This window comes from Carettochelys insculpta, chromosome 14 (assembly GCF_033958435.1).
Source record: "Carettochelys insculpta isolate YL-2023 chromosome 14, ASM3395843v1, whole genome shotgun sequence".
NCBI classification, from domain to species: domain Eukaryota; kingdom Metazoa; phylum Chordata; order Testudines; family Carettochelyidae; genus Carettochelys; species Carettochelys insculpta.
In genome coordinates this window covers 1,562,410-1,578,105 of record NC_134150.1, presented here as the reverse complement: position 1 = coordinate 1,578,105, position 15,696 = coordinate 1,562,410, and the positions used below count along the sequence as shown (strand labels likewise).

General features: G+C 56.6%; 1 protein-coding gene across 2 annotated transcripts in view; it reads right to left on the bottom strand.

The window, feature by feature from the left end:
* PLEKHG4 (pleckstrin homology and RhoGEF domain containing G4) overlaps positions 1–15,696 on the bottom strand; it is a 96,113-nt gene that overhangs the window by 60,371 nt on the left and 20,046 nt on the right. The window contains exons 2-3 of one of the 2 annotated variants that reach the window (XM_075008816.1): positions 9,628–9,825; positions 3,974–6,047 (exon numbers count right to left, since the gene is read on the bottom strand). In XM_075008816.1, coding sequence (XP_074864917.1) covers positions 3,974–6,047; positions 9,628–9,825 — 2,272 coding nt within the window. The remainder of the gene's footprint in view (positions 1–3,973; positions 6,048–9,627; positions 9,826–15,696) is intronic. The other variant, XM_075008817.1, reaches the window with a different exon arrangement.

The window sequence follows — 15,696 nt, the reverse complement described above, 5'->3', positions numbered from 1 at the left end:
GTTTGCAGAAGACTGAAGCCCTGACAGAACTGATGAGGAAAGGTGTCTCCCAGTGTGCAAGTAAAGGAGAACTGTGCAGTAATAAAGGGGCGAGAAGAGGCCGGGGGGGAAGGCGAAACTCCTGGAGAAGTGTGAGAGAGAGGAGGGACAGGTCCCCTGGAAAGGCCAGATGAAGAAAGGGTTACTGACCCTTGACTTGTGTTTGCCCAGCGGGAGAGTTTAGGAGGAAGGCAGACCCAGGCAGCTGTAAGGAACAAGGTGACAAAACTGGAGGAGTGGGGAGAGAGGAGGGGGCCTGTCTGTCAGGCAGGGAGCTAGCCAGCCTGGAGCTGTGCACCTCAGGTACGCTGGGTTACAAAAAGGAGAGAATTTTACTGGCCTTGCCAGGCTGGGGCATTCGCGCCTGGCTGGTGACAGGGCGGCAGCACACCTGGGCGTGTCACTGCTAAGGGGCAGGGGAGAAGCTGCATTTTTAGAAAGTGGACTTCGCAGAACATAGCAGATGGCAGCAAAATCTGCAGGGAGAGCCGGGGCATGTGAATTTGCAGCAGATTTCTCCTTTTGCTGCGGTTACGGCAGCGGCAGTGGGCAGCGCGGGGCTGTGCCAGCTGCAAACGGGCACTGATATACCTCTGGCAGACCGCCCCAGCGACAGCCCAAGAGTGGCAGCCCCGGCCAATCCAGCACAGACCACAATTCTGGCCTGCTCACAAGGCCCAGCGAGTACGCCTCCCACCACGCCCTACACTACCCAGCTTCCTTGTATTTACACGGTCAGCGCAGGGCAAACAGCTGGCAGGACTTCCACAAGTGGGCGCAGCGCGGAGGTGCCAGGGTCTCCCAAGACCGCTCCCGTGTGGGCAGAGACCCAGGGGAGTAGATTTCGGCTCAATCTGGGACCGTCTCAAGGAGACATTATGGATGGAATAAAATATGGGATTTTTAATGGCCGTGGCTTTACTAACTCCACTACGATGCGTCCTGACAGGGAGTGACCCTTGCAGTCCTGTCTAATGCTACGATGCTACGAAATGAGCGACCAAGAATTTTTCGCTCTGTAGCTGCGAGAACTCACAGAGCAGCTGGCGGAGAATGCTGCTGGCAGGTCATACCAAAAGGGTGGCAAATATGGAGTCTCGTTCACTTTTGCAATTGCATCCCTCAGGTTACAGGTTACGTCTACGCTACAAGCACCGCAGTGGGGCGGCTGTAGTGTAGACACTTGCTACAGCGAGGAAAGGGGTTCTTCTGTCTCGGCAATAAATTCACCCCATTGAGAAGCAACAGCCCAGCCAAGACACAAATGCTGCCCAGCTGATTGGCTGAGTGCCCCTGGCAGACTGTGTTTCTACTGGCAGTGCACGCGCCATTTATTCTGCCCATGAATGGGAAAAAGCCAAGGGAAGGCTGCCTGTGAGCTGCACTTTTCCCTTCTGGACTTTCATTTCTCGTAGTGCCAGCAGCAAGGACACACGATGAGTATTTTTAAAAGCAGAGTGCCCGCAGCTTTGAAACCACACTGGGATTGCCCTACCCCTTAAGGGCACCACTCAAACTATGAATGAACATAAGATCTTTGCCCTGAAGGGCCACGCTGCTCAGAAGAGCAGCATCTGAGCTGGGAGTCACTGCTCTCTGCCATATCCCCACTGACGTGTCCTTTAACACCAGGATGCGTTTTTGAAACAGAAAGACCCTCTGCTGTCCCCTCACATATTATAGCACTAGGTGCCTCTACAGCAGCGATCAAACTTCGTGCAGGGACAAAGTAGTGACAATGGGGGTCACTTAAAAAGTGCCTGGCAAATCCCCAACTGCCCAGGTTTTCTGACTTTCAGTCATGTGCCTTTCACCTCTGGGTCACCAGGTACAATCCGGCGCAGGACAGGGATGACTAAACCCGGTTACCATCCGACACCTGCTGAGTGTGTCTTAATACTCATCGTTAGGACCCTGACAAATTCACAGCCAGGTGTTTTTACCCTATACCAGGCAGATTTCACAGAGGAGACCACTGCTTCTCAGACTGAGGGTCCTGACCAGCGTTCCCGGTAAGCAGAGTGCTTGGGCAGCTGCCCAGGAAAGGTTCAGGTGTTGCCCAGCTGATTACCAGAGCGCCCCTGGCCGGCAGCCTGCGTTCCTATGGGTGGTACCCAACCGCACGTGCCTCGGTGCATGTAACAAAATTTACTCTGCCCATGAATGGAAAAAAATTAGAGGGAATCGTGGTCCTGATCCAAAAGGAATTTGGAGGGGGAATCCCAAGGCTGCAGTACTGCCGCCCTTACTTCTCTGCTGCCTTCAGAGCTGGGCAGCTGAAAGGCAGCGGTTGTTTGCTGGGCGCCTGGTTCGGAAGGCTGATCCCCACCAGCAGCAGCAGCCCAGGAGAAAGGGTGGCAGTGCCATCCTTACTTCTGTGCTGGTGCAGGCTCTGGCTTCGGTGCTTGACCCTTGGCTAGCAGCCGCTGCTCAGCTCTATAACTGCCAGGAACCCCAGTTATATCACAGCATGTCCTGATGGGTTAGGGTAAATAGGTCATAACGCAGGATATGACTACACCACAACCAGGAGGTGTGCTAGCAGCCTGGGTGGACATATGCATGCTAGCGCCGGTCACACATGCTGCGATCGCACCTCCCGATCACGATCTAGACGTGGCCAGTCCAATTAAGGGATGTAGTTAGATCCCACCCACATTGCAACTTCTGGACATGTCACAGCCAGGCAACAACTCTGCTCACAGCCAGATCCCACGGCTCAGTCATGGCTGTCATGGCACAAAAGACAGGCAGGGATTTTGCACACACGGTACTGAATCGCTAGGAAAGCGCTCGGCTGTCTGCTGACACCCCAACCGATGGCTCTCTCTAGATTGGGTCAGGCACGGTGAGGATAGCTCTACACAATGCAGTTTCCTGGTCTGTCTCCCACAGCCCTTCAACTGTCACTCTCTCCCTTCTCTTCAATGTCTGGCTAATTTCCCCTTGATTTAGAGATGTCTTGCCAGAGCGGCATTTGCCCGACGATGCTTCGGCAGGCGTGACCCGCACGTATGATTTGCGATAGCCGTAAATTTGCAGAAATCTAGACAAAAAAATTGTGTATCCGCATCCCTATCCACAAACGTGAGCCCTGGATATAAGGCCTTGGGCCCTCTCTGAACACACATGCATGTGTACGATCTTGAGTCGGAACCTGGAATTTTAAGCCTGCCCAATTTCCTCCAGGGGAGGGATGGTGATTTCGTTCATGCACAAGCTCGGGGGTCAGGTGACGTGGGCTCGATCCCAGCTCAGTCATTGACATGCCAGGTGATGTGGGTCAAGCCACTGAACTGCACTGGGCTTTCAGTTCCCTGTCTGACACCCTGGGAGGCAGCAGGCCACTCAGACTAGCAGCCTGTGAGTTTAATCGCCGGTGAGCTGGGGACAGAGCATTTTTCTGGGGCGGGGGGCAGGGCGTGGTTCTCAGTCCTCAGATTTGCTTTCTATGCTGCTGGTGTTCAGGTCGCATCGAGATGCATGTCTGTTTTCCTCGGGCCTTTCCTGTGGTACCCTCTGCCCCAGGTAACCGCCCAGATCCCACCTTCAGTTAGGAAAGGCTCCATTCTATTATCACACATTTCTACTGTGCGTATTTGTGAACTGCCCATTGCCACGGAACGGCAGGGGGATGGGGCACTACCAGCCATTACCCGGTGAACTGAACGGCTTACAGACTGGCAATGCCGTGTTGGACAAAATACGCTCCACCCCTTGAGCGGCAGGATCCTGGCTGAGAAGAAGGCTGCTCCTGCCAGCACACGCAGCGCCAAGGTGAATGCTTCCAGAACCCTGTCAATACCCCAGGAAATTAGTGTTTAACATTGGCCACATTCATCTCCCTAGGAGGCAGCTGCCGGAGGGGGGTGGGCCCGGTGGGCCCTTCTCTCCGGGCATGGGCCTCTCTCAAATACAGAGGCAAGAGGCTTACCTGAAGGAGGAGGTGAAGCTGCTTCCTGCTGGGAAGACGTTGGCTGGGTGCCACCGCTCCTCCCACCCCCCTGCACTGGCTTCTGGCTATCCCCATCCAACAGGGACGGCAGCGTGGGCTCAGGTTCCTCTGCTTGGGGTTTGCACATGTCTGGGGTGGTCCTTCTGCTCGCCGCCCCTTGCTGAAAAGCGCTGCTTTTGTTCTCCTCCTCCTGCCCCCCGGGGAAGTTCTGTCCTGCCCCGCTTTCCAGGCCAGACCCTTCCCCAGGGGGTCCCAACAGCACGGATTTCGCTGCACGGTTGAGACGCTGGATTCCCAGCCTGCGTCGCACTCCCTCCCAGTCCTCTCTATCCCTTTTGGCGTCCACACATTCTTTGCGCCCATCTGCCACTGCGCCATTGCTGGGGGCCTGCTTTGCTGGCTGGCCGACCTCCGTGGGCCCAGCGTCTGGGGGTAATGTAGCTACTACTTTCTCTTGTGTACGGTCCACGGCCTCCTGTCCTTTGTCCTGTGCCCAGGGTCTATCCACCCGCCCTTCCCTAGCAGAAGAGGAGTGTTGGCTCTGCTGCTTGTCCTTCCCGGGGAGCATTTGTTCCCCGACCTCTCCGCAGACACCCTCAGCCCAGCCTCCGCTGCCCAGCTCTCCCAGCCGCTCTGCTCGCCTGCGCTCCAGCAGGGCAGGCTGAGCCGTAGGAGGGCGGGAGCCTCCTTCGGGCAGGCCTGGGGGTTCAGACGCCACAGGAATGCCAGAGTCTTTGTCACGACTACAGTGTGGGGTGGGAGGTCCTGGGACACCCACAGGAGCAAAATCTACTCGGGGGCTGTCACTGGCCTCCTGGGCTCTCGACTGGCTTGGCCTTCCCTCCATGGTAGCAGCATAGCCTGAAAGTGCCTCTGGGCTCTGCCGGGCGGGTTCTGCCCCAGAGCCGTCACCTCCAGCTTCTGGTTTTCCAGGAGTCTCTATTAGCTGTGCCTTGCCTTCAGCGCTGTCTCCAGCACAGACATCGTGGTAGCTGCACATTGCATACCGCCAGTCTATCAGGTGCTCACCACGCGGCTCTGGCTCCACAGAGCACCGACTCTCTGCACTGCTGGCCGCAGATGTGGCCCTGTGGGCGTTAGAGTCTGAATTGTCCGTACTGCCAGAAGCCTTTGATTCCAGCTGACTCTGTGTTAACAGTTCACTGAGCTGGTGCATTGTTTTGTCGTCTTCCAAACAAATCACATTTCCAGCAGCCTCTGAAGAGGATGTCCTCAATGTGTCCATCTGCTTTTGTGTCAGTGCTGAGCAAACCAAATTCTCTGAGCTTGTGCCACTGTCCAGAAAGCCTCTCCGCCTGTGCTTGTTTTTAGAGACGTTTGCTCTTGTTCTGGGTTGTGGGCTAGAATTTAATGCTATCGACTGAGTTAAAGAGCCCACTTGCGGCCCAAATCTTGGCAGTGAAACTTCCATCAGCTCAACGTACTCTCCCTCGGGGTCACTTTCACAGCTCTTCGGGGGCATGGGACTCACTCCATTGACAACGGTGTCGGTTGATTGCTGAGTAGTCCTGCTAGGGACCAAACTGACTTGCTGCGCTTCTTGCTCCTCCAAAGCATGAGGTCCAGGAGCAGGCGCACTGCTTTTGGGATGCTCCTTGGGGACGTGCGACTTGGAAGAGCCTTCGGCCATTCTGCAAGCAGCTGTGCTATTTTCAATTATTTTTGGTTTATCGATAAATTCAGGATGAACTACTTTAACCCAGGGAACCCGGAATATTTTGTCATCGGAGACTAACAAACAGTTTTCCAGCGCTGTACCCATCCGCTCTCCATTGATGGACTGCAACCATTCCGGAGAAAATATAGAGGTGTAGGAGACCTCTGGGACCACAACTTCCTCCACATTGTGTTTGTCCTTCGCCAAACACTTCAGTACTATTCGTGGAGACTTCTTTAGGTAGGGCACCACCTGCAGGTAGAAGTCGCCAGGCTGTAAGGCTCGCCAGTCGATGGAGGCCAGCTGGACTATGACCTTCTCATGGAGGCAGAGAGGCCAGCCTTCATGGTAGAACAGCAACCCACAGTACTGAACCTACAGGGAAGAGAAAAGCATTTCAGCGCCAGTGACAGAAAGATGGCACCACAATCTGTGTCTCAGAAGAGGTGAATGGCTCCCCATTACAGTTTAACACGGTGGTCCTAGGTGATCAGAGATACATCTGTTATTAGGCCAAAGTGCGCTGGGGAGAGAGAGAAGTTTTTAAGCTGAGGCAGAGCTCTTGCTAAGGTCTGGGAAAGGTAACCCGAGTGTCGCAGCTCTAACACAAGGCAGGGCAGATTGTTAAGCATCAGAAATCAACTCCTGTTGCAAGATGGCCTTGTATACAATTACCTCTCCCCTTTTAAAGACGGGGCAAATGAGACCCAGAGATGCGACGTTACCTGGCCCAGGGCACAGGAGGAGTCGTGCGCCGCTCGAGCTCAGCTGGGATGTAGTGGGGCAGAAGGCACTGAATGAGAAAGGAATTCCAAACATTCTCAGCTGCCCTAGCAACCGTGACAGTGCAGGTACCTACGCCAGCGCGACCAGACAGCTGCTTGCTTACTGCTAGCGTGTGGATGAGCTACTGCACGGACAGGAACTAGTGCAAGTGGCCAGGTGTGATCTACCAACTGCCTGCAATGAGAGACCGCCAGCCTTAAGGCGCTCGCAATCCCCACTAGACAGAGACCTCAGTACACAGGATACCTGGGTGCGGCTGGAGAACGTGCTGCCTTTTCCCCTTCCGCGTAGATTCTCCTTCCCTACGTACTTTGTGGGCTACCGCTGCCAGCAGTCTGGCGTTGGAAGTGCTCGACAGGGGGATTCGAATGAAAGGAACCCAAGCCTGTGCTAGTGAACCGGTGCTACAGGGGACAGTGTAGGGCTTTGTTTTCTTCTTTGGGACGCAGGTTCCCTGGCTTTTTAAGCAGTGTTTTGGGAGGGGGGTCTCAAGCCCAGCCGCGCGAGGCCAGGGCTCTGCATCTGGAAGAGCGAGAAGAGCCATTTTTTCCAATTCAGTCACAAAAACAACCCTTCCAGAGCTGCGGTGCACGTGAATATGAAACAGTCTTAATAAATAGCGTCCAACCGCACTTTGTCACCCCTGTTTTAAGAGCGGCCACACACACTGATTCGTAGCAGTTAGAAGGCTGTTGCCCCCGTCTCTAGGCTTTATCTGCCTCCGCCCCCAAATCCACCCCCCCAACCCCAAGCTTTACCTCCACCCCGCAACCCCACACTCCTGCCCACCCCAGGCTTAACCCCCATCAGCCCCGAACTGCCCCCCATCCCCAGGATCTACCTGCCTGAGACGACTGCCTCTCCTGCTGCTCCCTGGTTGTTTATTTAAGGGCCGTTCGAAGGGAAGTGATGGATTTCAGCTGTGAGAAGCTGAAAGCCCAGAGTGTGGGGCAGACCCCTGCAGCACCCCGCGGCAGGAGGGCGTCACTGTGCCGGGCGTGCACCCTGGGCTCGACACAACCACGACAAGCTGCGCAGTCCAGCCCCGCTTGTGCTGGTTTGAGCAAGGCAGGAGGCTCGAGCAGCCCTTTGCACGGGCCAAGGCCGAAGGGTGGGGCCTACGGCATTCGGCCCTCAGCACTGCTCAGACTGAGGGGCTCGCCCCCCACCCCCTCGCAGCTGCAGCAATTCAAATGGGCCCAGCGCTGCAGGCACCCCCATTGCCAAAGGAGCAGTGGGGGCGGCCGGACCTCTGGGACCCTTGGAGGCACCGGCTCTGGGGGCAGCTGTCCCCCCACCCCATGTGTCGGCGGCCGGCTGGCCTGTGGGAGCGTCTGTGCTCCCACCACCCACAAAGGCCCCTCAGTGAGCCCCCAGCCTCCTCTGTTCGCCCAGCGCCAGCAACCCCGCCGGGCAGGCCGGCAGACGGACCCCCAGACCAGACGGCTGGTCCACAAACCACACGGCTGGAGGGCTGGGTTTTGTCATGGATTTCCAGTCTGTCTCCTGTGTGTGACACACACACCCCCCCCCCCCACCATGCACACACATGCCCACCCCCAGACACAAACACCCCCCCACGCGCACACACACACACGCACCCAGACACAAACACACACCTGCACCCCCACGCACACCCCCGCGTGACACGCCCGAGTCCCCTGCACCCGGAGCTCTGCTCAGTGCTCACCTGCAGCCCTGGCCGCCTGCCCTCCTGCAGTGGGGTGGCTCTGCCAGAGCCGCCCCCAGGCACTCATGGCTCCAGGCAGGGGAGGGCCGGGCTCCGCCTCCTCCTCTTCCCAGGGTGCAGCACAGGCCGGGGAGGGAGAGGCGGCCCGGCCTGCGCCGACGGGCGGGGCTGAAGCCAGCCAAGGCGGCAGAGGAGACGCACTCTGCCTCTCCGCGCGCCGTCTGGCGCCAGCCGGGGGTGCGGGTTACACAAGCACCTCGGAGCTGCGGCCCAAGCGACCCTGCACCGGGCGCTTAAACTGGCCGCGGTATAAACCCAAAGTGCTTCCCTCCAGCACGGCCTGCCCCTCAGGGAGCCCGGCTCCCCTTCCACGGGTCCCCGGGGCAAATCCCCAGGTCAGCCTCACAAAGCCTGCGCTGCGAGCGCTGTGGCACAGTGCAGCCCGGCCTGTGGCGTTAGACGTGCAGGCTGGGGCTGGCACACGTGCCAGCCGGCAGGAACACCCGCCCAGCCAGGCGATAGGGTGCCAGCTCGGTGCATTTTCGCATGCAAAGGACAATTTTCACACGCTGAAAAATGGATCACTTCCGTGGGTGCTAGTGCAAACGCCAACAGACGAACAAGCTGAGTGCATGAGCCACAGCAGCGTGAGCTACGGCTAGAGAGGAGAGACAGTCCTTCCTTCTGCAAGTAGTCCAAGCGCCATTGCACGGGACAGCGACCCACACCCACTAGGTGTGTGGGCTACACACAGAGCTGGAGGCCGCTAACAATCAGGCCCAATATTTTAACAGAGATGCCAACAGCTGCAAACTCATCACAATTCTCCTGTTACTTGTGGTTCTTAAATCCCCAAGAATCTCAGCGTTTATTTCTCCCCTACTTCGGTTCTAGCCCACAGGGCTGTAGAGAAAACCTTGAAAATGAGACCAAGTGCACCCAGCAGGCCCTGAAACCAAACAAGAAAGAAAAGGAAACCCAGTGTGTTGTTAAAAAAAAAAAAAGACGTGATTTTTTAGCCTGTCGAATGGCTTTGGAAGGCCTGACTCAATTTTTGGATGCTTGGTGCGGGCCAGGACTGGAACACGTTAACCTCAGAGTCACAGTAGCAGCAACAAAATGTGACTCCGCCTTGAGGCTACTGAGTCTGGGAGGTGTCCAGCAACCATCCACAAGGAGCAGGAGTTCTGGGAAGAACACCAACGGGCAGCATTTCACACACCCCGTTTCCCTGCCAGCGACCCGCTCCATAACGCCAGGGAGACGCCGAGAGTTAGAAACTACGGAGGCACACCCAGGAGGGGCACCAAAATTGTGGGCCCCTAAGTCAAGTGCGTGGGTGGGGCTCTCTGCTTCCCCAAGGGGTGGGGCACCAGGTGGAAGGGGCAAGGCTGGGCTGCCAGCCCTCAGCACCCACCCCAGATCACACCGACCGTGTGTGTTTCAGGAGGAGCTGCGTGCAGGGAGAGAGCTACTCACACAGGCATCCTGCTGAACACACTGCAAGATGTGCTTGGCGGGAATGAGGAAATCGATGAGGTAGCGCAGTCCGTCCCCACGGTACGTCTTCTCCACCACGTCAAAAACCTGGCACAGAACCGTGGCTGCCGTGGCCTCAAACGGCGGGTAGAGCACGGACAAGGTACTCTGAATGCACCGGTCCAGCGACGCCGAGTCCTGTCGAGAGAGAACTTTAATGGCACCAGCACACAGCACGGCCCAGCCGAGCCTCAGAGAGAGCAGAGGTGGCAGCAGGGACTCCTGTGCCGAGCCCCTGCAGGATGCCAGGCCTTGCAAGCAAAGGAGGAAGAATGAGATTAAGTCCTCGCTGACATCCTTATTACGTGAGTCGTCACGTAAAGAGCCTTTAAAATAAGCTCCTGCAGAGCTGAGAGAAGCCCTCGCGTAACAGAGGGCCGCCCGCCTGCTCTCAGAATAGCCTCAGCAGCAAGAGGGTCTCTACAGGGGGAGAGACCCTGGAACAGGATCTACGCAGGGCGGGGGCATACGAGTGGGACTCTCCCTTCATCCCAAACGCAGAAACCTGCGGTGCCCAGTGATGGCACTTCCATGCGCCCACGCTGCCCCAGAACTCCTTTCAATACCGTGGGGCAAGTCTGCTTTCCCTTCCGCACGTCAGTCCACAGAAACTCCCTGTGGCTAGCTGGCCGGCTGCGTGTGGCTAGCTCACTAGAGAGCTACCGTTCACTAGCTCTCGTGGCTACTCCTTCGGAACTGGTTGCACGCCACGGACTTCCACGCACGTCTCCCGCAGAGCTATGTGCACGTTCTGCCTTGGGCAAGGCGCACGCGTGCCCTTGGCAGTCCTGTCTTAGAGGTGCCGGGTTTTGCACAAACACCCCCCGCCGCCAGCCCAGCGTCAGCAGCCTCTGCTCCAGGGAGCGGTCGGGATTCGAACATACGTTCGGAGGCAGGAGCACCGACAGTGTTTGAGGGTCACAGAGGGGTCCCGCCAGGTTAGCTGGGGCCGGCGGTGCCAGATGGGAGAGGAGCCCGGCTCTGCACTCTGAAAGGGGTGGGGGCAAGTGCCACCTGGGCTGCAGCCTTAGCTCCCCCACCTCCCTTAGAGCTGTCCAGGATGGCACTGCCCTGGCATTTCAAAGGGGCCCGGGGCAATCGCTCACTCCCCACGTCAGCAGGCCTGGCGGGTGCATCACATCGAGTACATTAGCAGAGCTGCGTGGGTGACACCTCCCTAACATGTGACTGCACCACACCTGCAGGTGACGGGAACATCGCGAAGAGCCTGAGGCACGGGTCTGCCATTTCCTGGACCAACTTGCCCCGATGGCGTCATGCCAGCAATGGTCACTGCAAACACCAGGGACTCCAGTGTGGCGTTTGCCTTTTGCAGTGCCCATAGCGGCTTCCCTGGCTGGATCCCGGGGGGTCTGGAGTCACCAATGGAACTAGCCTCCATGAATTTATCTAGCTCTGTTTTGGACCCTGTTACAGTCCTGGTCATCACAACCTCCTCTGACCAGGCGCTCCACAGGCCCACCGCGCGCTGGGTGTTAGTTTTAAACCTGCTGCCCATTAATCTCATTTGGTGACTCCTAGTTGTTGGGTTTGGGGAACAAACCTTTTCTGTGCTCCCTTTTTCCACACCCATCATGATTTCATAGACCACTATCGCATCCCCTCTCAGTCTCCTCTTTTCTGAGCTGACAAGTCCCAGTCTTTTCACTCTCTCCTCAGATGGCCCCGTTCCCACCCCTCGTCATTTTGGCTGCCCTTTTCTGAACTGTCCCCAGTGCCAAAATCTCTTTCAGGAGATGAAACAACCACGCCTGTACATGGCGGGCTTTGGAACCAGACCTTCAGTTACACTGGGGCAGCTCTACCTGCAGACAAGGCCTCACACGCCTCTGAAATCCTGGATGACACCACTAATGACCCGTGTAGAACATTAGCACAACTGAGCACTAGCTAATTTTGTGCGATGTTCCATTGTTTTCCGAAGAATGCCCACGAGGCCTCAGAACGCGTGGCGGTTTCCAGTGGCTCGTGGCATACAGCCAGGGCAGAGCTGGGGCTGCCCCGACCGACAGGCAAAGCACGCGACCAACCAGAGCAGACCCTAGGAAGAAAGAACTCCCCAGTCTGCCCCATCCCGTCTCTTCCCACCCCTGCTCCACCCCAGCATGTCCCCATTCCAGGCCCTCCCCAAAGCCCCCACCCGCAAGCGACATGCCCGTGAGCCAGGGGAGCAGAGCGGGCTGGGGCCGGGTCATTCGGTTTCCAGCTTCCACTGGTGAGTGCACCAGCAGGCCTGACCCCCTGCAGCCTACCTGCCCCGCTGCCCTACTCCCGCCCTGGGTCCAGACGGCAATCCCACTCCCCTCAGAGGAGCTGCTCCACCACAGCGGGTTGCAAGACCCTGTCTTGTATAAGGCACCCAAACTGCTAGGGACGGCGGGGCGGAGCCCCCCACCAATACACCATGAGAGCCCAGCGACTTGCTGCACAAATGCCCTCAGCTTCGTGGTCACATGGGACGCTCAAGACAAGCCGCGTATTTCGAAACCGGGAGAGTCAGAAGCAACGCTCCCACTATTCTTTTCCGTTATTGCGGAATAATTTTCACATGCACCAAGGCACGTGCCAATGCGCACCACCAATAGAAACAAAAACAAAACAAAACAAAAAAAAGTTAGCTGTGGGCACTCTGCCAGTCAGCTGGGCGGCATTTAAGTCTCTCCATCGTGGCTTCATGCAAGCACAGCTCACCGGAAGGACGGCCACCTTCCCTGTGATACAATGACAGACGTGAGCGTTGGAATATGATCTCTTCGCTCACTAGTCGTTGAAGGCGACAGTGTCGTTGCTAGAGATGCACATCAGCAAAAGCCCCCGATGAGGACGGTTGTGTGCCTGCTGGGGGGGCAACGTCGTACCCGTTCCTTGAGGGATGTGCTCCGAGCTGCCCCCCCGGCCAGGAGGCACAACCAAGCCTGTGTTACCCCATGGGGCTGCACTGCACAGGGGAGGTTCGAACCTGGGCATGTTCTGGGCGTCAAATCCCACAGAGCCAACGGGCGTATTAGACTTCAGCATGATGTCTGTGGTTACCGCGTGTGCGGGCCGTGTTGTGACCGTTGGGCGGCTGTGCCGATTTCTGCTTGAAGCGCATGGGTGGCACTTTGGGTGCTTGGACGCAGCAGCCGGCCCAAGTAATCCACTTGCCGGGGAGTCTCCCTCCTACAACCAATGCCGTTGTTGCCTGCATGTGAGCTGCAGTAAGGCAGGTGATGGGTGGAGTTCCCACTGACGCCACAATGGTCGGGGCGGCTTGGGATACCATCCATACTTTGCTGCGGCTGTACGCAGCCTGGGCAGAGACTCACCCTTTCAAAACTGGCCACGATTATAGAGCACAAATAACGATGATTCAGCCTGGAAATATTCTGAACACAAGGGCTCTCAGACATCACTTCACATTGGAGCCTGGAATGGCTGTTGAGTCAGAGCGACACGCAGGGAAGGGGAGATTCCTGGAATACCGATGAATCCACCTGCGTTGAATTCCTTCAAGGCTGGGCCACGATTCCTAGATCCCCTTGGACACGGCTCAAAGAATAGGGATCGTTCCTGTCGGTAGAAGGCTTGCAAAGAGATTCCATAGTCAGAACTAACTGTTCGGAACGTTTCCCTCCGAGCTGGTGCACATCCTTGCCCTCGTTTGATTTCATCCCATTACTACTAATTATAACCCTATGTTTGTTCCCAGCGCTCAGCACAGTGCACGATGCCCCAGGAAGCACCAACATGAGCACCGGTGACCGAAGTCCAGCCCCAAGGGGAAGGGGACTTTCACGTTTGCAAGCAAGCAGTGGCACAGGGGAAACCAGAGCAAAATGAAACTGTGTCTATCCCAGCCTGGTGGTACGGCATAAACTTCCAGTCGGACAGGCTGGCTCATTTCTAACATCTTTTACCCAGAAGCGGTATACCGCATCAGCAAGTTTACACCGTATCCATCAAATGCCCATCTGGGAGCATCTTCCAGCAGACTAGAAAACACCTGTACTAAAAACAGGGATGACAATTCATCAGCCAAATGGCCGAGTAATGCCAGAAACTTTACCTTCACATCAGCAAGCACTTAATCGTGATTTGTGTTACGTGATCACATGCCTTTCAGGGCCAGGGAAAGGCATAACAAGAGCTTTGCGAGTCAGACAGGAGAAGCCATTCTTCTGCTCTGTGCTGATCCGGGCCTCAGTTTGAGTCTCGTATCCAGTTCTGGGCACCACATTTCTGGAAGGATGGAGAGAAATTGCAGCAGGTCCAGAAAAGGGCAACAAAATGATTCAAGGTCCAGAAAACGTGACCTATGGGGGAAGATGAAAGAACTGGATTGGTTTAGTCTGGAGAAGAGATGGCTCCAAGGGGACATGATCACAGCTGTCACGTACCTGAAAAGGTGTTACAAGGAGGAGGGTGAAAAATTATTCTCCTTAACCTCTGATGACAGGACAAGCAGCAATGGGCAACAAGGGAGGTTTAGGTTGGACATGAGGAAAAGCTTCCTAGTGGCCAGGGCAGCTAAGCACTGGGACAAATTGTCTGAGGATGTTTTGGAATCTCCAGCCCTGGGGAATTTTAAGAGCAGGTTAGACATGTCGGGGCGGTGCTGGGCCCTGCCAAGAGGGCAGGGGACTGGACTTGACGACCTCTTGGGGTCGCTTCTGACCCATTACGGACCGGCTGATGCAATGTCAAAACATCGCACCGTCAATGTCACAGTGGCAGAGGAGAAGCCTGATGAGTTGCAAATGGAGGAAGGGGGAGGGGCTGGTCCCGCTGAGTGCCCATCACCCATCCTGAAAGACAAGAGGGCCAGCAGCATTGGGCAGACAAGCCGAGAGCGCACCCCGAACACTGGGAGCCCATATCCGGGGCATGGGTGGCAGTCCAGTCCAGAGAAACCCTGGCGATTCCCCCCTACAGCAGCTGGAGAATGGTCAGCTGCTCCTCAGGAGAGCAGCCTTCTGCTGCCGCAGCCGCTTGAGCAATGCTGGTCACCTCAACAGGCGTGTTCCCTAGTTCGGCACAGGCTAAATTCACTCAACTCTGCTGCTAACACCTGAACCAAAAACGCTTTGAAACTCTGGGGCCTCTTAAACACACTCTGCCCTCAGCAGATCCCACCGACGACACTGGGAGCTGGTGGGTGCCGACCTCTAGAAAATCCGTCCATAGCGTGACAAAACCCTTTGTCAGAATTTTCCCGTATCATCTGCCTCACCACAACAGGCAGGGGAAGGGGAAGAGGTTGCCAGTGGTGGCCACGAGCTTCCCTTTTCCCAGGGCCTGCCATCCAGGCCTTCCCTGAATGGGATGAAAACTTTGCCCACGCTGAAACGCTGTGTTAGCGGTACGTGCTGATAACTCAGTTAAGTCCGGGATAAAACGAGCAGATCGCTTCCACCGAACTCCTACTTCAAAAGGAGCAGATCTAGCCCCAGAGAAACTCCCTTTGTGGGCCTTCTCCGAACGAACGCTGCCTCACGACTATTTCCTTGCGTCTCCAAGCAGGGTGGAGATTTAACGAACGATTTCTAAAAGACATCTTTGTGCACAGACGGGCCGGGTGCCAGCGCGTGGGTGGGTCCGAAGCGCCGGCACAAAGAGGAGTACGTTCACAGGCATGTTTGCTTTCATCCCTGGACAGGGCCGCATACCAGGCTCCTGAGAGGATAAGAACCACCTTGTTCCAAAGGTAAACATCACGCAGCAGCATGGCTTGGAAAGCATCCGCGGCCATTCCCAGCATGCTGAGCTCGAGGGGCGTTGCAAGGGGTTAGCGCCTGTGCTGAGGGTCTGCCCCCAGGGCTCTCGCATAGTGGGGGGCACAGCCCCAGTGCAGAAGGACATTGAGGAAACAGCGCTGCGCGAGGCCTGCGAGATCCCAGCCTTCAAAGCCAGCATGCTCCTTTCCCAGGGCAGCTGCAGGCAAGGGAGGCTGGTGCAGATAGACTCAGGACTAGGCACTGGCCAGTTAACTAGCCCCCCTCCCCCTGA